At 27.8% G+C, this 26,782-nt stretch overlaps 2 protein-coding genes across 3 annotated transcripts in view; one reads left to right on the forward strand and one right to left on the reverse strand.

Moving 5' to 3' along the window:
* The window catches only part of LOC107452042 (transmembrane protein 94-like protein l(2)k05819), a 107,859-nt gene extending 91,466 nt beyond the window's left edge, over positions 1–16,393 (reverse strand). Inside the window, exons 1-7 of the mRNA XM_043052039.3 lie at positions 16,022–16,393; positions 13,345–13,496; positions 10,037–10,179; positions 8,341–8,534; positions 6,185–6,339; positions 3,990–4,095; positions 1,391–1,588 (exon numbers count right to left, since the gene is read on the reverse strand). Coding sequence (XP_042907973.2) covers positions 1,391–1,588; positions 3,990–4,095; positions 6,185–6,339; positions 8,341–8,534; positions 10,037–10,179; positions 13,345–13,496; positions 16,022–16,126 — 1,053 coding nt within the window. The 5' untranslated portion in view covers positions 16,127–16,393. The remainder of the gene's footprint in view (positions 1–1,390; positions 1,589–3,989; positions 4,096–6,184; positions 6,340–8,340; positions 8,535–10,036; positions 10,180–13,344; positions 13,497–16,021) is intronic.
* Positions 16,394–16,480: 87 nt separating this feature from the next.
* mRpL19 (mitochondrial ribosomal protein L19) lies at positions 16,481–26,777 on the forward strand. 2 transcript variants are annotated; one of them, XM_016068324.4, is made up of 6 exons: positions 16,481–16,636; positions 17,373–17,463; positions 17,554–17,678; positions 19,036–19,170; positions 22,356–22,543; positions 26,070–26,777. In XM_016068324.4, the coding sequence occupies exons 1-6, from the start codon at positions 16,570–16,572 to the stop codon at positions 26,352–26,354; spliced, it is 891 nt and encodes a 296-aa protein (XP_015923810.1). In that variant the 5' UTR covers positions 16,481–16,569; the 3' UTR covers positions 26,355–26,777. The 2 variants fall into 2 exon arrangements, with proteins under 2 accessions (XP_015923810.1, XP_015923809.1); XM_016068323.4 differs by having other exon boundaries at positions 16,482–16,642.
* The last annotated feature ends 5 nt before the right edge of the window (positions 26,778–26,782 follow it).

The following is a 26,782-nucleotide window of genomic DNA, read 5'->3' on the forward strand; positions in this document are numbered from 1 at the left end:
TCCCATGAGAAATAATAAATTAAGCTTCTACTGTATTAAGTTTTTTTATAGTGGCTCATAGAAAGTTAGTCAGTTATTTTTGTGCTATTTTCGTATGATGCAACTCTATAAAAAAAATTTTAAAGCACCAAGGACGTTTTTTTAAAATAGGTTCAAAAAGTGCCCTGGTGTTTTGGAATTGTGTACTGGTAAGGTTACCACATCGAATTCTGGATTACATGTTAAATAAGATAATTGAACATAATTGTGTTGTTTTTATGATAGCTTACTTAAAAAGCAGCTTCTTTATTTCTTTTTAATTTTTAGATTTTAAGTTCATAAGCATAGCGTGAAATTTCTCAACAGAAAGTGGTTATTCCAATTGAATTACTCATAATTTATGGATGTCTTCAGAACCCTCGACAACAGCAGAAAGATGAAATTAGTGAAAAATATATGTCACAGTGTTAATAAATTTTTTTTACTGAAATAGTGCGTTTGCACACCTTTGGCTGAAAATGGGTTAAGACCAGTAGAAACCCACTAAGAATCAAAAAATTTAAAGCAAAGAATTACGTTGCTATGAATAAACTATCAACTTAATTATTTGGTAAGTCTATAATCAAACAAATGTTTATTACTTTTTAGTAGAAGAGATTTAGAACATGTTCCATTGAATCTACGTTACATAAGTTATCATAGAGACAGGGTGCATAGTCAAATCTTTCAACAAAAAATAAGCACCTTTTAAGTACTTTCCAAGCATTCAAAAAATATTTTTAAGCATATACATTAACAAAATGCAAAATAATTTTCAAATACTTTACATGATCATGATAAAATAACTAGTTTCTGACAAAGAACTCTTTTCTTGATTATACTAGCCACCATAAAATAATCAAGAGATTTTTTTGGTTTGATTTCAGAGGGTGGAAAATGACGACACTGAAATTGAGAATATTTTGCAAAATGCAGTAGAATTGCACATGAGAGTGCAATAATCTCACAGAACCCAGCTCAGTAGACGCACACGCAGACTCCCAAGTATTTCATCAAACATGTAAAATGATTGGAGCTTTCACACGCTATGGACCGACGATAGGCCAAAATGGACTCTAGTTGAATGAATTGTGAAAACATTGAATAAAACAATGTGAAAAGCACGCTTTTGCATCATACGTGGCGAAAGTCGACATGGTGAAGAAAACAAACACATTTTCGAACAGGGAAAATTAGCACTTTTTAAAAACACCTAATGAGAAAAGCACCTTTAAAGGCTTTTAAGAAACAAAAATCAAAACGAAGTGCCTTTAAGCACTTTTTAAAAATGTTACGCACCATGAGAGAGGTGACAAAACAAAGAATGCAAGACAATAAATGTTTAAATTTATAATTTATATTTAATACTCACTAGACACTGTTTGGAGTTGACAATGGCTAATAAATATGAGTTTCCAAAAGCATTCAATATAATCCAGCACAAAGGAAAAGAGATGGGGACGAGGGGAAGGAGAGCACAAACGGGGCGAAGTAAGAGATGCTCTGCCCATTCATCATGCTCCGATTCAAAATAAATGCAACGAACAACTCCAATGCACATAGTGACAACCTGCATGTAAAAAGAAATCATTCATATATACATGTTCCGTTGAGAAACGTTCTGCAAAACATATATAAAAAGTAAAGTAAATAGGGAAAAATTAAAATTAAGAGCTTCAGATAACATTAAAAAGAACATGTCAGTATATGTTTAAAAATTTAACTTCAGTTCCTGATCAAATTATTGGACGCACTATGTGATTCCATGTAAATTCTTAATTATCAGGTGATACTACAGAGCTGAATTGTTTTTAAGCGACAGAGACCTTGTTGTTAAACTAGATAATATAAATTATAATATAAATTCGACGATTGGATAAGTTAGACGATATATTATATAAATACAGAATATTTATTATATCAGGTATTATATTAGTATATTACAATAATTCGACCAAATTATTATATGCACTGTAGTTTTTAAATTATTACATGTTTTGCACGAGTTTATAGGCAATACTTTTATATTTAAACATACCTGCAATGGGTTTTTTTTCAGGAGATTTTTTATATACTTCCTTATTGTATTTATTTTTAACGTATTGCATTACAATATTAACCAACTGATACAGGAGCGTAAACAAATGCAAACCGGTTTCATCCGAGTAAAAACAGCACAGCTGCATAGTATCACCTGATAATTATAATTTTACATAGAATCTTAGAATGTCTACATCTTATAATGCTGAATATAGGTCGAGAGTGTTTGGAAACATTTTAAAAATTTGAAGTGCCCTTTCCCCTTCATAAAGCTATTATTATTAGCCACTACTTGACCCATAATTAGATTGTTAACTTTGTAAAATTCTACATGAACACTAACAAAAATACTTTTCTATTGGTTGATTGCTAAACATCACAAAATGGCATCTAGCATAGCACACAACACAATGGCCTGAAATAATAGTTTAACATAAAAAGTCCGCAAAGAAATTTATAATCCAGCAGAATTTTCCTAATTTATCATTAACAAATACATCAAGTTTACTTTCAAGTTTATACAAAGTTTGCTTTAAAAAAAGTTACTTTCTAAATTTAGTTCACTTTCTTATTATCATTTACAGAAAAATAAAAGGAAAACTTTATTTTAATAAAAGTTTCTTTTACCATTCATATTTTGGTAATTTTCAGTTAGCCGGACGTAAGCAAAAAGTTGCCAAAAAAGAAGACCAAATGTTTTTTTCTTTTTTTAAACACATAAAAATTAAATAAAATATAAATTAATTAAAAATCGCACCCATACCTTGCGCTTGACTATCACAAAAATACCCATACATAGCAAAACAAAAAAAAAGCAGAGAATTGTATTGCTGTGATTTCAAAAATTATATTACAAAAAAATTAATCTAGATGGTTTTCTAGAGTCACAAAGAATTGAGTCTTTATATCAATCAATTTTAACTTGATTAGTCTTTAGATTATTTAGAATATTAAATTGCTTTCAAAATTAAAAGGCAAAGTATATGCATAGCATTAAAACTCTTGTATACTTTGTCTGTGTTATCAAAATTAAATTCTAACAGGGTTTCTACTTTCTTTACAGAAAAATTGTTTGCCTCTTTATTTTTAAGATAAATCTTTAAACTAGATGCTTTTTGAACATAATTTGGCTTTAAAAAAATTAAAATGTTCTATGCATAATTTAAATTTAAACACTTTGTCTTTGTTAAAATTCTAAAAGGTTTTCCACTTTCTTTACAATAATATTGCTTGCATCTTCAATTTTTAAATAAATCTGTAAACTACAAATGTTTTGAACATATTTTAGTTAGAGGACAGTTCTTTGAAAAAAATAAAAATGTCAAATGCATGATTTAAACTTTTGCACGATTTGTCTTCATTCTGAAACTTTTGATATTGAAATAAACATTAAAGTACATACATTTGTTTTGAACATGTTTCTATTAAAGAAAATTTCCTTTCAAAAAACTGAAATATTAGAATATTTAAAATTAACATTCTGAATTAAATCATCTACATAAAAAAATTTAAGGTTATAATTTTAGTTTTTTTTTCTTTCTTTTTTTTTTTTTTTTTAAATATTGAAATCAGTTGAAAAACAGTTTAAATTTATTTTTATGCTACTTAGTCTTTTCTAATTAATTATTGGTTAGAAGACAAGGTACTGAAAATTGAACATTCAAGGATTATATTTAATTTTCAGACCACAGATTGCACACCCCTACAATAGGAGATTTTAAGTAATTGATTACATTTCTTTAGTTGCTTCAGTAAGAAAGAAAATTTTAAATGAGTCAATATTATTTATGCAAGCAAACAATTTCTTTAGACTTAGTTATAGGTGACTATCTTTAGAAGGAGGTATACAAATTTAAAAAAAAATATGACAAATTTCAAAAAAAAATCTCAGCAAAATGCAAAAGAAGTAGTAATAATAAAATATAACTTACCAAAACAATTGGTATTAAAATTTTTTCAAAATAAAAAAACACAACTGCTTGATATTCTTTGTTGAAAAGAGTAACAGGTTTTCCAAGAGAATTTTTTAATGCAAACCTGAAAAGTTGGTTAAATTATACATTAATATATGCCAGTGTTAATTTTAATTTGGAAATAGGTATTTTGAAATATAAATAAAGTATAATTCTCAAACACATTATGCAATACTTTGCCAATAAAAAATGATTAATTAAACAACATTGTAATGTACTGTGTGCACAAAGATGCATTTATATTTTGATAATGAAGAGTTAAATCAACAAAACATGTTTCATGTAAAAGCTTATTACGTCTAAAAGCTAAATTCCAGTTACCCAGTTTGAACGAGAACAAGCCCAAATTACATGATAATATAACTGGATAATTAATTAAGTTGCTATTATTAATCATTAGTTATTTTATCAATAGGAAAATAAATGTTATCCCTGAGTGATAATTAATTTGTAAGAAAAAAAATGTTAAATTTAAATAACAAATTAATGAAATTCAGAAACAGTAAATTCTCTCTTTATAGCAGAATTAGTGAAAATATAATTTTTTTTAAATCTTTTTTAATTGATTTGATTAAAATTTTTTTAATTTTATTAATTAGTGTGTACTTTTGAATTGTGTTTCTATATAATTCATTTTTCATAACATTTACATTTCAATTTTTAATTGCTTTTTTTTTATTTCGTTAAGCCATTATGGAACCTCGGGATGCAGTCAGTTTTTGGTATTACCACTGGCGACAGAAAAGCTCCTGTATGTTGGCAGACAGAGACAGCATGCTCCCTGATGAAGTGCTATTTTGCTAACATACATATCTTTAAATATTCTTTGTTTTCTGCTTGATTTGTGTTTCTAACAGTACTGTCTATGTAACACAAACTAATTTTTAAAAATTTTGATGAAAAAAATTATTTTCTTTTCCTTCAACAAATTTGTAATTAGATCAAAAATATTTAATTAATAAAATCTGAATGTAGAAAGGTAGAGCGTACTTGTTGATAATAAATGTAATAATATCAATAATCATGAAATGATTTTTGCTTGTTATACTTGTATTAATCATGTTCTAAACTTAATAATAACTACACAGTTGACAAAAAAAAAATGTGTACTTAATGTACATGTTAATGAAAAGGCATTTTATAATATGAAGACAATTAATTCAATGTTTTATAAATATTGCTTTCAATTATAATCCACTTAAATATGAGAAAATATATTTGAATGGTTCAAATTCATGTGAACCATGTGTGCATCTTATTAACTCAACAAAACAACCACAGAAAAGTAGTTGCAGTATGATTGAACATTAACTGTAAAATCTGTTTGCTTGTTGGTCTTTAAAATTCATTTCATACGTCAGTTAAAAACACAAACAAACGAAAAAATCTTGATTCAGTACAGGTTTTTTTTTCTTTTCTTTTTTTAAAAAAAATTAAAACTTTATTTCTAAATAAAATTACAAAAAATACATATTCTGCTTTAAGCTATTTTAAAAGATCTCTCATATACTCTCAAGTTGCCTTCAATACTATTTGTGGTTGAATATCAGCCTACATTAAAACAACTTTATTCTATTTGATAAATGCGACTACTAATGCTCAACTCTGTACCCTTGAAATTTTGAACCAATGCTGAACGCAGGGAAACTTCTGGATAAGTACCCCCAGAAGTATGATTTGCTATGGGAACATGGAGGACTTTGTGACCTGACAGATATAACGTGCACCAATCACCATTTACTACACGGTAAGTCTTCAACCTGCAGGGAGAAAACCCACAATCTCTTGGACAGGGGGCCAATGCCCTACCAACCAGGCTATCCATGTCCCACTTTAAAATAATTGTAAAAAGGAAAATTTGGAGCAAAAAAAAAAAAATGAAATATTTATACATAAAAATATTAAATTTGGCATTTTGTTGAAACAAGTCCAAAATAGATCATACTGAATGCTTGTGCAAGTACTTTGAAAGATTTCATTGAATTCAAAAGAAATTAATTAAATTTTTCATTTAGTAATAGAAGGTCAGTAAAAGAATCTAAAAATATAATAAATAAATAAAAATAGTATAGTAAGTGAAAATTAAATTCTGCACATAATTATAAAATTGTGGATAAGAATAGTTGTAAGTAAAAAAAGAAATAATAATTAACCTTAATCCATAAATAAAAGGAGTTTCCAGCATCACAAATTCCAATGATTCTGCAGGCTTTCTCAGTCGAGGACTATTGAATTCTTCAGAGAATTCTTCATCAATAGTTGTAAATATTTGACCACGCTTTAGATGCTGCTGCACACCATTTGAGGACTACAATAAAATAGAAAACATTATGCATGTACTTAATTATAAAATCTCTCAACAGTTTAATTTTCTAAACTAGTAATAAGTTTTTCAATTAAAAGAAAAAAAGAATTATATGCAGGGTATCTGCTACATTTCAGATTTTCAAATCAATGACTTTTCAAGACTAATTCTAAAAAATTTTCATGACTTAACGAAGTTACTATTCTCTCTGACAAAAACACAACAATAATTTTAAAAGAAAAAATAATTGAAATGATAAGTATAACCAAAACTGTTATATTCTGCATCTTCATATTTATAGATTTTAAATTTAAGAAAACAGAGTAGAGAAAGAATTGAAGCAATAAAATAGCTGAAAAAAATACAGAAGCAAAAAATTCTTTTTCTGCAGAATTATATTCTAAAGAAACTTTTCTTGTGTATCAGAAAGAAATAGTCCTGATTTTTCTGTTCTCATTTTCAAATAAAAAAATTTCGCCAATGACTGGCTTGCTTCAGCTAGAATTTCAAATTGATAAAATAAAATAAAAAATAACAAAAATTCTGAAATAACAGAAGTTTAAAAGATAGTTCGCTCTAGAAATGATGTTTTTTCGGTTGAAAGAACACCATAATTTTAAATGAGCATGATAAAAATATTTTATAATATTAATAAAATATGACTGTGAGTGGGGATTTTGTTACAAATTCAGATATTCGATATACCATGAAATTAGGGGGGGGGGATTCCATTTTAAAAATTAGACTTTTGGGCTACCTAAATCCATGACCTTTCATGATTTTTTTCTTTAAAAATAGCTAAAATCATGACATTTCATAACAAATTTTAATGAACTTTAAATAAAATTAAAATAAACTTTTTTTTGCTAAAAAAGAACTGAAGAAAAAGATTAAGAAAGCTATTTTTGACTAATTAGGATCCATTAGTAGGTATCATGAAGGTTTGATTAGTCATTCTTTTTGTCCTGTTTGAATGAAAGATATGCATTTGATTAAACAAAAGGATGGCTATGAATGGGTTTGTCTTGGAGAAATGTAAAAATGCTCATTGTTGTAAATGGTCTCTGAGGAAACTGTGGTTATTTGGCATAATTCTTGTAAAGAAGTGTGTATTGATATACGTGTGAAAAAGAGTAAATTTATTGGAGGTCCTGGCATGGCTGTGAAAATTCAAAGTTCAGTAAGAGAAAATATAATTGTGATAGATGAGTGAATGGTAAATATTTTCTGGGGTCTATAGAAGATTTCATGAAAGAGACTTTGCTTGAAATTTGGAATGAAGATTCTCTGCATCAATCTGATAGTGGATAATCATTCATTGAACTCAGCTGATCTTGGGACTGGTGACTATCCCAATAAAATTGAGGGCATGTGAAGCCAAATCAAATGAGAATTATGCAAGCAAAATTTGTGCCAAGAAATCCGAAGAAATCTTTGATTGTGATTTTGTTGAATTTATGTGGAGAGGTTTGTACCCAGATTCGATGGAACTTGAAAGATTGCGAACAAGACTGAAAAGACATTTTAATGAAGTTCATATATAAGATCTATTTTCATTGATTTAAAATGATTTGCGTTAATGATATTTGAGTAATGAAAACAAAATTACAATTTTCTTAACTATTTTATATGGATGTTAAAATAAAATCCATATTAAATTAACAGTCCTATTAAATGTTTTAAATTTTTATTGTAACTATAAAATGCTCTAATGTGTTTTAAACAAATTTGTAAAAAGCATAACGAAAATGTATTACTTTTTGGTGCCAACCTTTGTATAAAAAAAATCACCAAAAATAAGAGGGGATTCCTATTGTAAACTATAACCTTCTACCCTTGGTTTATAATATTCAAAGAATGTCCAATGTTTAATTTAAAAAAATATTGAAATTAACATGCTATTTTTAATGGGATTTAATCTAGATCTTCATTGGAGATGAAAATTGACAATGTTGACTGCATATCATGTGATGAAAAAGCTTAAAAGTTAAGAATAACACTGACTTGGTAAAGAGACCTGCAGTAACCAGGAGCTGGATGCCCAGGTCGCATCAAAATGATATCACCTTCTACTAAGAGAGAGCAAGGTAAATTCAAAAGCTGGCCACTGCGATAAGTCCACTGCAATGAAATACAGGGAGATTGGGGAGCATGCAAATTGAGAAACTGATCACCCTTTGGTTCGACATTTCTGTTTCCTGTAAAATTAAAAAACACAGATGTTTTAAAAGAAAGATTAACTCATAAGGGAAAAAGTAAAGCACAATCAACAAAAAAAATAGATTGTTTTAGTGGGGAGAGTAGATATCGATAATGTCAACTTTCATCTATGAACCCCAAGAGAGAATCGAGTTGACATGTTTTATATACACTTCTGAATTGGAATTTTATTTTTTGTAGTGGTAGATACGCTACAATTTCTTTGTAAAGTGGATAATTACAATCAATATTAAGAAATGAAATCTAAAGACATAAAATCTAAGATGTAAACTCCAAAACGGTTTTATAAAGATTAGAACACAAAATATCAAGTTTCATTTATTTCATAATTAATACACAAAAAACTATTAGTTCGTTATTTTTTATTTCTAACTTGAAATTTCTGAAGTAATTCAAATATTTGTGACGTTATTGTAAATGGATGGAACAAAATGGCAAAGATAAAATAACTAAACTGAAAATACCATTCAACATTTATACTTCCTATTGTAATTGATTGAATAAATAAATGAAATAAACTAGAACACGATAACAAAATTAGCAGTTGAACAATTAAGATGTCTTTATATTTAGACAAAAGTAGTAAAGTTATAATAAAAATTTGATTTTTAATCAAATATACACAGTCTTTTCTTCACAGCATGTGATTAACTTTAATTACTTTCTAATCATCCCAAATTAACTATCATAATGCAATTTAATAATAAACTGATTTTCATCCTTATTAAAAAAATCTGTCCTATTAACTTCTGTAGGAACATATATATAAAACTCATAGAATGACACAAAAATTTAATTCGGGGTTAATAAGCCAAATCTTTCAACAAAAAATAAGCACTCTTTAAGTACTTTTAAAGCACCATACACTTTAACAAAATGCAAAATAATTTTCAAAGACTTCACATGATCATGATAAAATAACCAGTTTCTGACAAAGAACTCGTTTCTTGATTATATTAGCCATTATAAAATGAAGAGATTTTTCAATTCGATATCAGAGGGTGGAAAATGAAGTCTGAAATTGAGAGTATCTTGCAAAATGCAGAAGAGTTGCACATGAGAGTGCGAGAATCTCACCGAATCCAGCTCAGTAAATATGCACACACGGACTCGCAAGTTTTTTATCAAACGTGTAAAATGATGGGCGCTTACATACGCTATGGACCGACGGTAAGCCGTTATAGATTATGGTTGAATGTAATGTTAAAACATTGAATAAAACAATGTGAAAAACACGCTTTTTCATAATACGTGACAAAAATCGACCTGGTAAAGGGGAAAAAAACTCATTTTCGAAAAAGAAAACTAAGCACTTTTTAAAAAATCCCAATGAAAAAAGCATCTTAAACGGCTTTTAAATAACGAAAATTGAAAATAAGCATATCTAAGCACTTTTTAAAAACTCTATGCATCATGTTTAATGGTATGGGAAATACACACATTATAAGCTTTTCAATACTAGAGAGAAACAAATGAGTACCTTCAAGTAATTTCAGCAAAACTTTTATTTTTGACTTCATTTCGGAATGGCGAAGGAAACTATCCAATAGCATCATGCAAACATTTCCAATCAAAAAGACAATGAGAAAAAATATTTGCACTGCCACAGATTTCAACCTAAAACTACAAAAATGAAAAATATAGTAAAAGAAGAAAAAACAAGGAAAAGAAAATTATAGGAAATACCATTACATATCTAGGTTAAGATATTGCTCGACTACATGTACACAAGAAAATAATCTTTTTAAAAAATATTCTTGCTTATGATGCAAAATGACTAAATGCTGTGTAATTCAGTAATTTTACCTTATTTTTGTTTCAATAAATTTGAAAAAATAAAGAAAGTTAAGCATATACTAATTCAAAAATGAAATTTAAAATTAATAATATTTTGTTTACAATGGATTGATTATCTATGCATGATTTTGAAGTCATTTATTTAAAATGCTTTTGTCTGCAGTTTTCATTGTTTTTTTCAAATAGTTATTTCTAATGATTAAAAAATTATAAAATCAATATATTATTGAAATGACATTAAATATTTTTTTCAAGTATGTCAAATGTTTACTTTTTAATTACTTATTAAAATTCAAAGTTACCAGTTTATATAATTAAACTTTTATGTAATAAATTGTTAATAAAATATCAGAAATTCTATAATTTTAATCAAATTCAAGTGGGAGATTTTATAGAAAAATCATACCCAATCACAATAAACATACAAAAGAGTCAATAAAGTTTAAGCTAATTTTTCACATACAATTATAGTCCAATATATAATAGAATCAGACTATAATAAATTAGTGTCTAAGACATTGTTAAAATTTTTGCATCTCAATGTATTACCACTCTAACCAGCATTTATAAATATGATGGATTGAGAAAGGATTGAAAACTTAAGAACAATTGATGCCAAAAACCATGTGTAACTTTCAGGTTTTTTCGTCCACTCAAATTTGGTTTTTTATATTTTTGGGAGAAAGAGAAAAATTTATATAAAAAAAACTCAATTTCTTAGAAAACCTCATGCTTTAAAAAATAATCATGCTGCGAAAAACTCCAATTTAAATATTGGAATGACGATGACTGCATAACATTGATATTTTTTCTAATATATCACACAGTCCTACTTAAGAAATCTAATATTTTTAGTCTCTGTAATATAATTATAATATATATGTTACATTATAATTTTAATTGTGGCAATTTTTTTCAAAGCTAGAAAACATCTAAAGGAAAAATACCTTAAACTACCAACAAAACTATATAAAAATTATATTTTAAATTAATAATAATAATAAATAATGTGGAATAAAATTCTATTGATTCTGCACGGATATAAAATTATATTATATAGACAGTGAAATAAAATTATATTGATATGAAAGTCGAGTATTTTTCCTTAAAATTTACCGTTGACTTCGCTTACCTTAACATCTAACAATTTTATTTTTCACTTTCCTTTAAAAAAAATACAAATTAAATTATTTTTTATAACTTTTCAAAAATTAATATTCTTTATTGGCAAAAACATATGCATAAAATTAATGAAATTGTTCTCGTTGTGTGTGTGTTCCCTTACTAGTACTTAGGGTAATGAGGTTTTATTAGTCTTAAAATTTTATACAACCATTTCATTCATACTAAGATGAATAAAATGGCATGAAGAGCAATCAACTACTTTTCAAAATGTATGTGAAGTCAAATTCAAGTAAAACAATTTGATCTGCGCACATATATTATTTAATAAAGTTATTAAATAATTTTTTGCTTTAAAAATTAAAAAAGCTGATATGCATTAAGATAAATATCTTTATACAGATGAACAATAACTACTGCAGTTTTACTCATAAAAAATTTATGTTAAAATAGCCTTTGTTGGTATTTACACAAAAAATTTCAGCGAAAGACATTTTACAATACTTACAATACAGATTATTAAATGTATAGATTAATAACAGCAGAACAAGATGCTGCTATGATAATAGTTTAGAAAATACTGATTATGGTAAGAAAATATATGATAATAAGTCCCAAGATAAGGAAATAAAATGATGCTAGAAACAATGTCTGATGCAAATACTGAAGAGAGAAGAACCAGCCTCATGAAACCCCTATTAACTTAAGAAGGCACTACATCGTAGGAGAGAAGTTAAATATCAAACTCACTTTTACTGGGATAAGTGATTGAACATTTAAAGTAGAGAGTTCAGGTAAACAAAAATAATTTGAAAATACAAAAAAAATATGGCAGGATAATTTAAGATAATGCAGCGGGGAAGTTATCCTGCAATAATTTGTATTTATTTAATTTGAAAATATTTTTTCAGCATTTGATAGTTGTATAAATCATGATATACTCTTGATTCACCTCAGCTCACTCTTTCCTATACTTTAAATTTTTAATTACCAATTAGAGGAGATTTAGGGGAATTTTCCAAGAAATATTTCTCCCACTTTATAGGGACCTCTTAAATAAACTTTCTGAAGAGTGTAGTGAAGCAAAGACTTTTTATTATCAGGAGTAATTGTATTCCGGGGGTATCCCGGAATTCTGGGCTTTTCGTATTATCCTTCCGGGTGAAAAAATTAAGAGCAGGGCATGTGATTTTTCTGGGAATATTGCGGAATTCTGCGTTTCTCAAGACCGTTGGTTCTCCGACTTTCTCAAATCAAAAACTTATAATCCAAGGAAATATTCCTGGAATTAATCAATTTAAAATCCAAATTTTGAAAAATAAAATAATTTACGATAAAGAGACAATTACATACACGTGATTCTTCTTCCAATGGGCAGAAATCCACCAATTGATTCTTTGGGTTTGGCGGATTTTCGGAAGTTTGAATATTTAAAACTGCTCCGGAATCCACTAATACCGTGATTCATATTCACACAGTTTGAATATCAAACATAGAGTTTCCCATTTACCTCATTTAAAAGCTACACATTGCGATTAGTCTTCATGTGGTTTAAAAATCGTACATCGCGATTCGTTTTCATGCAATTTTAAAATAATACAGTTAGGCAATTTTGAAAATCCGACATCGCGATTCCTGTAAGAACTAAGATTAGTTACTATAAAGATGCAATATTCATCATTAGTAGTTAACTTAATTATAAATCTTATTGAAAAAAAATTTTTGTTAAGTATAAAACATGTATTATAAATAAATTGATATTGATTTTTTGCACATAAAATTTTCAGGGTTTTTCACTCTGCAACACAATTACCACTCTATTATGCAGTTTTATTTATTTTGAAAGTGAATGTGGAAAAATATACATACTTTTGATCTTCATAAATTTGATAAATGGTGAGTAAGAATATATCAAAACACAGGACAGCAGCACTAGTCCAAATAAATGTAGAATGACTGCTTTTATGATGAAAGGCATCTTTAACCCATTCAGGAATCTTTCGTTCAGAGTCATTCTGAAACTGACATAAATCATACGTTCATTCAGGTCTTAATTAGGTCGAAATGACAATACACTGACAAGCACAATTAAGTTTGATCATTGTAAGTGATTATGAGTAGGACTGCACGATGTTAAGATTTTGGCATCGCGATGTATAGTCTGGCTAACCTTGCGATATTTTGACGACGCATCGTGATGTTTCAGTATACTAATGTTTTATATTTAGTAAATTCATAAGTTTTTAAATAGACGTTGCACTTTTAATATTTAAAGATGTAGATGTCTGCAAAATAGCAGCTAAAAAAACATTAAACGACTGGATTGATTGTTAAAAAAAAATCAACAGTATTTGCACACACGCAATTAAAAGAAAACCCTTCCATAACTAAGAGATTCGACAACACTTCACTTCTTATTCGGATTCATCATATCAGCAAAATGATGAGTCACCATGTAAGAAAGAAGGGGAAAGATAACGATCATTGCCACAGCTATCACTGCACACTTACGGAGGAAAATACTCTTGCAGACATCGATGTATTATTGGGAACAATGCTCAACACCCCGTGTGTATACATCCATGTCAACAATACGTCGGGGAATATCGTACCCATCTCAGTAAATCACAATTTCCGATGCTTTGAAAATTTGACAATACAAACATTGGAGCGGCGATGATTGCATAAAATCGATATTTTCAGATGCATCGATTTATCACCCAGTCCTAATTATGAGTAAGGTATTATATGTTAAACTAATAAGCTTGCGGAAGCACGCATGTTAAATTTTTGCGTCAACATTACATTTGACTTCTTCCACTTTTTAGCTTTGTTTTAAAATACCATTTAACCTTCCGTTAGTCGCTCACTTGTTTCCGACATGGTTAATCGCGCTGCACCTATGAGGTGTTTCTGATTTTTTGAAAGCCAATTGAAATTTAATCTAGTTTAAATAGTTAAATGTTACCAATTTAAGACTCTTTAGAGAGATAAATATCAAAAAACTTATTTAGCGAAGTACCGAAGATAAATTTTTCTTACTCCCGCGTCGGATCACTTCCTCCATCACAAGATGTTCAACCAATTGACGCAAGAAGGTTCTGCGGTTTTTTACTCCGTAACCATTTTCTGTGTACATAACTTGACCATTTATACCTGCTACGTTGAGAAGGACAGAAAATGAGATAAAATATATATATTTAATTCATAAAAATATTATATCCATAATACTTGCGTCAATGGTTGCGCTGCACCAGAGGGGTGATTTGAGCGGTTCCAACTCTCCATCGACATGTTCTAAGGTCTTTTTTACACGGACATTTGAGTAATCCAAAGTTAGGAACATAACATTAGGCTCGACCCCCGGAAAAATCTATTGACGGCAAAGGAGGTGGAAGTGCAGTAGGGATGCACCCGTGAGGAGCACGCGACTAACGGAAGGTTAAGGAATAATACGAATAAAATGCACCTTAACATTTAATTACACAAAGATGAACTTTTAACTTTATAACTTCAGGGGTCTGTCTAGGTTTTTCTGAGAGGTATCTTCTATTTTGTGAAAATTTTGACATAATTTGAGAAATTTAAAAATTATATTAAAAAATCAACACAAAAATATGGATTTATCATTTCCTACGGGATACAAAAATGAAATTTTAAGTAAAAGTTGAATTTGTGAAGGTACCGCTAAACGGTAGTAAATTTGGCCTGGACAGACTCCTGAACTTAATGTAGGTACTTCTTTGGTATAATATTAATTTGGCATAAACTTTTTAAGCATGATAACAGACATACTTTAAAAGCGTTTTTTTTTTCTAAAAAAGTAAAAACTTTTTTGCCAAGGAAGTGAAAACTTAAAGCAAAGCACCTAAAGCTATCTTAAAGAAATATATACACATACAGCTATGAAATATACCAGAATGGTATGGAATATATTATAATTTCATAAATAATATTGGTTTTATTATGGACTGGCAACTCTGATATTTTAAAAATTATTAACTTTTCTAAAACTTGCCACTTTGGCTAATTTTTTTAATGTGGATGAAAATTATGGAAATCAATGAAAATTTCTCAATCTCTCACAATTTTATGAGAACGAATAAAGCACTATTAGAGTAACTATTTAAATATTTAAAACACAAACAATTTAAATTTTCAAGAAACTAAGGTTTTTCTTCAGGCTCTTTGGCTCATTTTCAGAGTTGGTGTACAGAACGATAGCTATATTTGATATAGTCAAAAACCATTGATGCAAAATTACAACAGCTATGAAAATAGCTTATTATTAGCAAGAAAACTTTGCTTTATGTCACAACAGAGCCACAACAAACCAGTCATAAATATTTTATCTACATATCTGAATCTACATATTATTAGGAAATCTCACTTTTAAGTCATTTACCCTGTCTTTTGTAAGAATTATAAGAAAATTTCCGAAATAAGAAAGGTTCGAGCAGCGAAGCAAAATTTTATACAAAACATTATTAGGAAATTTACTTTTAAATATGGTATACTTGAATCAGTGTGTAGTTTATTATTTTACCTTGTCTTTTTCCAGTTCTTCTTTAATAGCAGTTTTTAGCTTCACAATTGCTTCCTCATTAGATAAACTATGATCATCCGTAATATTTTGATCCTTTAGTAGCATAACGGCGTCACTGTCTGTGATATAAATAATTTAGACACATTAAAATATATAATTATATTGACCTTTGATCGAAAACTTTTTACAGAAGCTGTTAACTGGAAAAAAATTTATTAATTTGAGTAAATAAAGTCGGTATCAATAAAGAAGTACGTAGAAGAAAAATAAATGTAATACACTAATTTTTACATAGAAAACTTCAACAAATATAATTTTATTTTTTTCTTTTGACTGAGATATATTTATTTATTAAACAGGAAGTATTTGACTACTTTTTTCTGTGCTGAGTAAGCTGCATATCTGTCAATTTTGGCTTACATGAAAGCTAAAAGCGCCTTTAACTGAAGCTCAAAAGTTAGAAAAACAATGCACACCCAACAAGCTGCGAGAGGTTATCACGGAAAACAATGAAAATTTTATTTTGAGTTTAACTAAGTCTAAGTATCATGTCCTTAACTGTGTTACTTAAATCATTTTGTTCCCGAAATGTGAAGCAGTTGTCTTCAGTCACCTGTACTAGTAATGAGTTTTGTGTTTTATAATTTACTTTTGATTTTGTTGATCACAACGTTGGGGATTAGTTCATTAACTTGCTATAATTTATTTGGTTGGGGAGGTGGCTTCGAGTTTGCCCCCTTCTTTAATGATATTTTTCTCCGTTTTTTGCGACTTTGAGATTGTTCTGCCGCTGATCACAATACGGAAATCTAGACAACCGGCATAGGAAGTTCAGCTCTTCTGCATATCTATAAAATCTATTATTATAATGAATAAATGTAATAATTATTAATCTATCAAAAAGTATCTAACTCAACAGTTTTCATTTTTATGTATTTTAATATAAATAAATTAAGAACTACTTTTAAAAAAGAATTCCCTAACTTTTTTTTCATAAATACTCGTTAATATCAAACTCAATAGCATTGAAATCTTATAAAATAGAATTGATTTTTCTTTTTTTCTCCCTCCCTTTAGTATGGTTCATCTGCCCCATTCTATTTTTTGACAATTTTTGTTAAAATTAACTGCACCACTTATTTGGTGTTTCTGACATGATGTGAGTTCCCCGTAGCAGAATTGAGGCAACACGGCGACATTGTCGCAAAACGTTAGAGTTTTTGCAGAAAGATTTTTCATTTGGGAAGGGTAAAACTTTATATGGTTCATTTTGTATAGTCAAAAACAGATTTGTTTAATAAAGGATAATATTTTGTCAATAATAATTAATAATAAATTATTCAATTTATAGGGAGATATTTTTCTACAGATCAACAACCTTCTACCTATAAGAAGAAAGAAGTTAAAACTGAAAAAATTGACAATACTTTAGCTGAGCACAGGTTTTATTTTTTATTCTACACAGTTAAACTATTTCATGTTTTTAGTTTGACAATACTCCTTTTTGCCTGATGCTAAAAATATAATTTTAGGTTTATTTATCCAGAATTTTTGCCAGATCCTAGGTATGAATTTCGAAACAAAATTAGAGAAAAACTTGAACGAGAAGATATGTTAAAAAGACGCAGTGTTATAAATATCCCAGAATTCTATGTTGGTAAGTAAAATATTAGAAGTGCTTTAAAAAAAATATTACTATGCATTTTGAAATTGACATATTCAGAGATTAACTTCCTCAAAATGCAACTTAAACCAGAACTTTTCCAACTCCAAGAATATTTCTTTAAATACATTAACTTTTACATGTTATTAAACTTGTTTTAAGAAGTTTTCAAGTAGTTAAATAAGATTTTTATTATTAGAAATTGGATTATAAAATACAAGATTGTGCCAATGTTTTGCTTTTTTCATATTTCTATTACTATTTTAAAGCAGTTACAACCACCTAAGTGTAACATTCAAAATGTATGTAGATATTTTTTTTTAGATGTGCCAAAAAGAACTGACATTAGAAACTTGAAATTATTGTGAATTAAAATATTTTATCAAGGATTTTTAAGAAATTTTTTTCCCCCGCTTATATCTATAAACTCTGAATTAAATGAGAGTTAGTTGACTTTAACATTCAGTTGACTTTAACATTCAACATAATTTTAAAACTTTATTTTGTTTAAAAGTTTACACTCTTTTTAGATATTTTAAGATAATTAATTGATTATTTGCTCAAGATTCATGAGTGATAAAAATTATAATTTTTATGATTTTATTTTTAATTTTTTTGTCAATTTGCCAAATACATGAAAAATGCCTATGATAATATAAAAAATAATAATTTCGAAATTTCTTAATACTTTGCGTATCCAAAAACTTTTGAAATACCAAATATAATGGAAAGGAAAAAAATTTAATATTAATTAAATTTCTAAAAAAAAAAATTTTTTTAAAAAGAGATAATTTGCATTGTAAGCAAAATGAAACACATTTTTATTTAAATCAAGAATAATTAAAGACAACAAAAATTAAAAGACAACCAATTAAAAGCTATTCAATTTGTTTCAGAGGTGGAACTTACTATTTTATTAATAGATCTATAAGCTGATGCTTTTTAATATACATGGCAATTTTCCAAATTATCACTTTTCATCTGATAAGTTTTCCTTTTCATCTGACAAGTCTGATGTTTGCTGCTGCTTTTCTTGTGATTATAATTAAGAAAGTAGAAATAACTGATAATTGTGTATTATTATTTTAATTGATGAAGTAGTTTTAATATATATATTTACTCAACATGAAAATTCCACTTATTTTATATGAACATTCATTATATCACTCATTGGGATGTATCACATTTTTTTCTGTCTCTCTAAAAATAAGTGATATGAAGAGGGATCTCTATAGTTCTTTTAATACATTGGCTTTATTAACATATTTATGACATAACAATGAGCATCTAAGTGATAATCTATTTAAATGCATTAGTACTTGTATCCTGTATTTGATAGTGTGTGTTGCAGGATCTATTCTGGCTGTAACAGCTTCTGATAAGTATGATCCTGGTAAGCAGAATAGATTTGTGGGAATCTGTATTGCACGAAGCTACGTTGGACTCAGGGCTACTTTTGTCTTAAGAAATGTCGTTGATCATCAGGGTATGAATTCTTTTTTTAAGAGGACTGCTACATACCTGCCAAGTCTCCTGTTTTTTAACAAAGACTCCTGTATTTTACATCTATCTCCTGTTTATTCTCAAATTTCTCCGTATTTGTTGAAGAAATTTTTTAAAAATGAAAAATTAACAATTAAATATCCGCTGAGGACAAAAATCTGTCTCTTATTCCTCAACAGATAGTGCTATTGCCAGTACTGCAGTACGTTAAGTGTTAATAGTTTAAGTAATTATATATAATGGTTTAAAAAAAATTTTTTTAGGTTATGATTTATATACATATTTTTTACTTCACTAAATATAAGTGCTTATATTATTTCCAATTTTGAATTTCTCTTTTTGACATGCATGATGTATCAAAACTTTGCTCTTAGCCTAAAAAATTTCGCTAGTAAAATCTCCGTTATTTTATTTTTCTAATGTTGGCAGGTATGTGCTATGTTTTTACTTGTAATTTTTTCCTTTCTTATTGCAATGTTGAGTCACCTAGTACTTCCTATTGTTCACTATTCAGAGTGAATAGAACCTTCTTAAATTATATAGACTTAAATAGGTAGACAAACTAAGTAACATATTTTGTTTTCATAAAAAAAATTTCTTCCAAAATTTTTTGTGAAAGCTTTTTGTTTAAAATATAAGTTTTTTTTTTTTCTTTATCTATCAATGCATTACATATAAATTTTATTTACGTAAAAGGCAAGCAATTAAACTTTTAGTTTTGTCATTCCTTAATTATTGAAATTGGCATTTTACTATTTAAATCATATTGAAGATGTTTTTCTTACTAAAATTGTCCTTCTGATATTGTAAAAAGTAATATATAATATGTTATTAATTCAACTTCATTGTTTTATGGCATGCATCGTAATTGTATCAGTGTGTTAAATGAAACTTGTTAATAATTATACAATATCATATACATTGTCATCCTGGTGCTAGAGCTCTTGCAGAGAATTAACATGGTGCATGGTGTTTTTTAAAAAGTGCTTAAAGGGGCTTATTTTAATTTTTTAACAGCCTTTAAAGGTGCTTTTTTCATTAGGTGTTTTCAAAAAGTGCTTAATTTTCCCTTTTTGTTAGTGAGATTTTTTCTTTACTTTGTCGATATTTGCCACATATTATGCAAAAGCTTGTCTTTCACATTGTTCTATTCAATGTTTTTACAATTCATTCAACCACAATCCATTTCGGCACACCGTCAGTCCATAGCATGCGAAAGTGCCAATCATTTTACATGTTTGATGAAATACTTGAGAGTTCACATGTGCGTCTACAGAGCTGGGTTCAGTGAGATTGTTGTCAGGCTTCATTTTCCACCCTCTGATATTGAACCGAAAAATCTCTTGATCTTTTTATAATGACTAATATAATCAAGAAAAGAGTTCTTTGTTAGAAACTAGTTATTTTATCATGATCATGCATTGTCTTTGAAAATTATTTTACATTTTGATAATGTATATAGTGCTTAAAATATTTTTTGAATACTTTAAAGGTGCTTATTTTTTGTTGAGAAATTTTGCTATGCACCCTGATTAACATTCTTCAAAATATTGAACTGTTCTTTTCTGTTGATCGCCTTCTGAAGCATTATGAAAAAAGTTATAATGTGGATATATTACCAAAAGTAACCAAATCAAAATTAGAAAAAACTGAAGTCATATACCCAAATCATTTAAATGCCTGTTACCGTTATGGGCAAAATATTGTCGAGCCAATACATGTAGCTAATCATATCCATGTTAACTTGGACCAAGAGTGATCAAATCCTATTGGTCAGAAACTCAACCACTAAAAGTTCTTAATTTTAGTTATGGTATCTAGAGTTTTACACAATTGATTCGTTCTCTTTTGACATGATACCTATGATATGGTTATCCCATTGCTTTATGATATTATGTATGGATTACTTATCATTTTTACTCACACTTATTTTTTTGCATTACTAAGCAAATCTAATTAATAATTATAAAAGTAATAAAACTAAAATGATCATATTTAATAAACATTAATTTATTCATTTAACATGCATTTATTTTCACTCCTATTACCACTTGGTGGCTAAATTAAAAAATAATGATTTACAACTTTGAAATTGTTTTAGGCTTTATTTGAATGTGGCACTATTTTTAGCAATACTACTGTGGGACATCACCCTCAGGGAACTAAACATTAGCGATTTGCCGATGGCACTTTTTTGATTCTGAATGTACCCTACATGCATTATATAATTATTTTTTTAATAAATACAGGATAATGATTATTTATAATCTGAAAATTTCTTTATTCTTAAAAGTTTCTTCACTTTAGAGATGAGCCTTGTGATGATGTTTACCATATTGTGAGATTCAAAAGAAATGCCTTACATTATTAATATCAAATGTTTTTTTTAATTCTAAGAAAACAAATTTTAAAACAGAGTGTGTAGCATTTTTAAAAAGTGCTTAAAGGTGCTTATTTTTTATTTGCGTTTTTAAAAGCCTTTAAAGGTGCTATTTTTATTTGGGGTTTGTACAAATTGCTTAATTTTCTATCTTTTAAAAATCGAATTTTTTCTTTGCCGTATGTATTGCCGTTCTAAATTTCAAAATATTCATAATTTTCGCACTTTTCTCTGCAATATTTAACACAAGCTAGTTATTTTATCATGATTATGTAAAGTTTTCGAAAATGTTTTTGAATTTTATTGATTTTATCTTTATAAATTAAGAAGTTTAAACAATAATAATAAAAAAATTATTACTGCACAGATCCTAATTATGATTTTTTTTTTTTGGAAAGCGAGTAAAAATATTTTTTGAGTGCTTAAAAGGTGCTTATTTTTTGTTGAAAAATCTGGCTATGCACCCTGTAAAAACTGGCCATATGTTTTAGAAAGTGGCTACTGTTAAAAAATTCTACAACTGGCCCCTGTCCTAAATTTCTTAATTTTTCCTTCAGGGCAAAATTAAGAAATACTAATACATACAAAGTACTAATAATAGAAGTAAGAATACGAATACTTAAGAAGTACTATTAGAATCTGGACAGGCAAAAAAATATATTGAAAAGTTTTGATTTTTTAATAATGTTGAAACTGGTTACATTGGCAAAAAATTTTTGTTGTGAATTATTATAATATAAAGTTATTTTTTTTTTGCAGCATTAATTAATATTAGACTTATCTTTCAGGTGTTGAAATTTTGTATGATATGTACAATCCTTCACTGCTATCCATAGAAGTGTTAAGATTGGAGAAGAGACTTGATGATGAGCTTTACTACCTTCGAGATGCACCACCAGAGTTTAGCACCTTCCCTTTCAACATGGAACCGGAGTTTATTGTTCCGGGTGATCCCATTCGTGTCAATCCCTTAAAGGTGTGTAAAAATACTTTTTTTTCCCCAATATGACTCAGAAATTTTCATATTTGCAAAATAATAATTGATTTTTTTCTACTCTGTGATTGTAATTAATACCACTAATTATTAAAATGAAGTAGGGATAATATTCCACTTTGGGTAAAAAATATGAAAATTTCTCCAAACTATTTTTGATGACAATATTGCTTCTGTAACTGGGGATAGTTGTTGTCTAATATAGGTAATTTAGTAAATTATTTTTATGTCCTTCGAAATAGAATGGTACCTAAGTTTCTAAATTAAAGACTGAAAATGTTTTTTTTTTATTTTACTTAGTCGCTTAGTATAATTTTTACTTAGACGCTTAGTATGCTATTTTGTTATTCACAAAATTTCTTTTATTAATTGTTATTTTTTGAAGTGTTTAATTAATAGGCTGTTTGTAAATGAAATTATGATTTGCAAAATAAGTTTAATTTTGATTGTTGAAAATTAGGAATTTCATATTTAATAAATTTGAAAATTTTTTATGTCGAGTCTGTTTATTGATAATCACAATGAGCATTCAGTCATTACTAATTAGATGTACTTTTGGGGTTTTATTTAAATTCAGTTACTGAAAAAAATATTAAAATAGTCGAATAATTTCTAATATTATAGTGGAATAATTTCATATAGTTATATATGAAACTATTCAGCAACTTTTTGAAAAGTATTTGATTGTACTAAAATAAGTTCACTAAAGGGTACAATTAATGTTATCTTCATAATTTTACTGTTTCCTGTATTAGTGACTTTTAAAAACTTTAGTAGTTTTTAGTTATTTTTATAGCTTTTACTGTTATTTCTTGAGAAAAAGAGATTTTTTTGTTTGTTCATTAGTTGTTATTTCAAATTGACAGAATTTCTGATTGATTTTTATTCTCATTCATTTAATTTATTATCATTCTTTTAAATGATGGATGCTGATTATGCTATTTATTTTATATGTTTCATTCTCATTGCTTGGCCCTTTCTTTTGCAGCTTTTTATTTTTTCATTTACTTCATGACTTGAATTTTTTTTTCCATCTGCTCTATGCTGATTTGCAATTTTAATGTACAATTATTAATAATTTTGCAATTTATGTGAAATAAACATACTATATTTGAAAAAAATATTTAAGTAACTTCACTTCTAGTAATGTGAATTCTTACAATAAATTTTTATGTATTGATTCATTAAAGAATGACTTTAAATAGTTTAAAAAATGAAATAAAATTAATTTTATTACATTAATTTTATTTTTTCTGTCGGAAAAATTTCACAAAGAAAGAATCTTAAGAAGGGGGAAAAAAAAAATTAGTTTTTTTCTCTTTGTAATCAGATTATTAGAAAGGTTCTAGATGTAAATATTGCTTTAGAGATAATTTCCATAACATTTTTTTTAAAAAAATAGATTAGTTTGAAGTAGGTTAAAAGAAGATTTATTATGGTAAAGGGTGGTGCATAGTTATTGTTTGTTTTTAAACTCTCTTTTTTTTTAATTTAATTATATATTTATGTAGATATAATATAAAAGCCTTGTAAAATACAATTTGCCATTTGTGACTAATAAATTTAGGGTAGCGACCATATTTATAGCTTTTTCATTACAATCTCACATGCTTTTATATTTTAATACTTATGAAAAAAATCAATCTGAGAATTGACCTTGAACAATTTTTTATGTGTTCTTGTCCGAGTTTTCAACAATCTTTGGAGAAAATCTGTTTTTCCTCATCTTTGCACTGTTGTTTTTAACCAAATTTCTGATTCTGAGTTTTGAAATAATATTGTGTTAAAAAAATAGAAATTTAAAGAATCACATAAAAACCCATAGCAATTATACCTGAATTCTGATCTGACTTCATGGGTATATCTGGCAAAAAATTATTTTAAAAAAAGATAGGGATTCATAATCAAATAATAATCTTTTAAGTAAAGAATGTACAGGAATGATTGATTATATTCCTGGGGTATCCTGGAGTTCCAGATTTTTCGTATTATCCTTCTGGGTCTAAAAATTAGGAGCAGGGAATATGATATTTCTGGAAACATCACGGAATTCCGCATTTTTTAAGACCGTTGGTTCTCAAATTTTCGGCAATCAAAAACTTTTAATTCACCAAAATTTTCCTGGAATTCCTCAATCTAAATTTCAAACTTTGAAAGTTTCGCTGATTCCCACTAATGAGACGCTTACATGCATGTGATTCCTCTGCAAATTGGCGAAATGCGCAATTGATTCCTTTGGTTTCATATATTTTTGCCATTTTCAATATTTGAAACTGCTCCAGAATCATTAAGTATCACGATTCCTATTCAAGCGGTTTGAATATGTAATATGGATTTTCGTATTTACTTAATTTAAGTTCACGTTGCGATTTGTATCCACATGGCATAAAAAAATTTTACGTCATATTCGTATTCACTCGATTTTACAATTCAATATTGTGATTTAAATTCACGCAATTTTTAAAATCTAACATTGCGATTCATATTCACGCAGTTATAAAAATCCAAAATCGTGGTTCTTGTATGAGTAAGTCTTTAGTTACTATAAAGGTGTGATATTCATCACTGGTAGATAATTTATTTATAAATCTTATTTTAAAAAAATTATGTTAAATACGAAACATGTATGGTATATAGATTGATATCAATTTTTTGCTCATAAAATTTTTAGAGCTTTTCATTTTATGTCACTATCACCCCTGAATATAGGAAATGTTCTTTACTTAAATTGCAGAAATGATAATGTGGTTGACAAAAAAGATCTACTTTTTCCTTTGTCTAAAATAAGGGGGCGGCTGAGTAATAAATACTACTTGCTTAGTCTTAGCTTAGCGGCCATTTAAAACTCTTAGAGATTTTAATATTTTTTGCAGACAAGAGGGGTATAGCTGATGCTTTTGCTTAAAAATGTTTTAAAATCAGGATTGTGCTCCGGAAAAAGCGATACGGAAGTTTCTGGAAATCCAAGGTCCAGAAATTTTAAGAAATCATTTATCTGTAAAAATTCTTGTATATTTCATTTAAAAATATTAGAACTAGAATTCATCCTCGGCATCTTTCATTTGTAAATATATTTTTCTGGCATAACAATAGATGTGATTAGAGATAAAAAGTAAACTTATTACATAATTATTCATTTAAATTATGCTGCATTTAATTTATTTAGAATTTCACGTTTTGAAAATATCAATGATTTAAATTTATAAAGACCTTTAATTAAAAATTAAATTTATAAGAAATTTTTTTTGAAATGCGTCAATAATTATTAAACTCATGAAATTTTCGGGATTTTTGAGTTGGGCTAACAGTCACCCCTGCAACAGTAAAGAAAAAAAATGAAACAAGATGGGGTACTTCTTACTTATATAAGCAGGGAGTGGGTTTGTGATTTGCTTATTTTTGGATGAAGTCTGAAATTGAAATTGCCAAAATATGAATAGGTTATATTTAAATGGGCTCTTGGAAGGACAATGTCTTATCATATTCCATTTCTTGGTTCTTTTTTCAGGTGAGGCTGAAACCACCCCCTTGGTGTCACAGGTGGGAAATAAAAAACATGAAAGGCATCGAAAATGTCAAAGAGCATGTCAGCCAGAAAGCAATTGCTCATGCTCGAACTCTCGAGCAACCTTTTGAGGCTTATGACCTTATGAAAGAGTACAGACGTTGCATACCAGAGGAGGACCAGAAGGAAATCTGGGAGGAAGTAGAAAGTCACAGAAAGCAATTCCCTGTGAAGAAACAGGCATGGAAAAGAACTTTGCAGCGAGCAAAGCCTAAAAGGACTTTATGATGTTGATCTTAAAGTGTTTATGTTTTGTTTCCTTTAGAAGAGAAAGAAATATGCTTTTTCATTGATGTGGCTTAGATTATTAATTTTTTTTGATGAAAATGTTTTATTAATCTTTTATATTAAGTTTGATTGATATTAAACATTTAATAATGTCAAAAAATTAGTTTTGTGATTTTGACAAAGAAAAAATATTTTCTCAAAAGCTATTTAATCAACGAGGTTTTTTATAATTTACTTTCTGGTTTAATTTAATTTACTTTCTTTTAATTTAATAATAGGGTAAGATATAAGTTGCAAAGAAATTGAATTTTGTAATAGGGTCATTTACTTTTCTGTGATTAAAATAGTAAAATATTTTATCGAAACTCCTTATGCACTTTATTGGATGCACCAGTTGATTTCATTAAAAAAGTATTTAAAGAATATGC

This window comes from Parasteatoda tepidariorum, chromosome 2 (genome assembly GCF_982258835.1).
Source record: "Parasteatoda tepidariorum strain Cologne lab strain chromosome 2, Ptep-v5.0, whole genome shotgun sequence".
In the NCBI taxonomy this organism is placed as follows: Eukaryota; Metazoa; Arthropoda; class Arachnida; order Araneae; family Theridiidae; genus Parasteatoda; species Parasteatoda tepidariorum.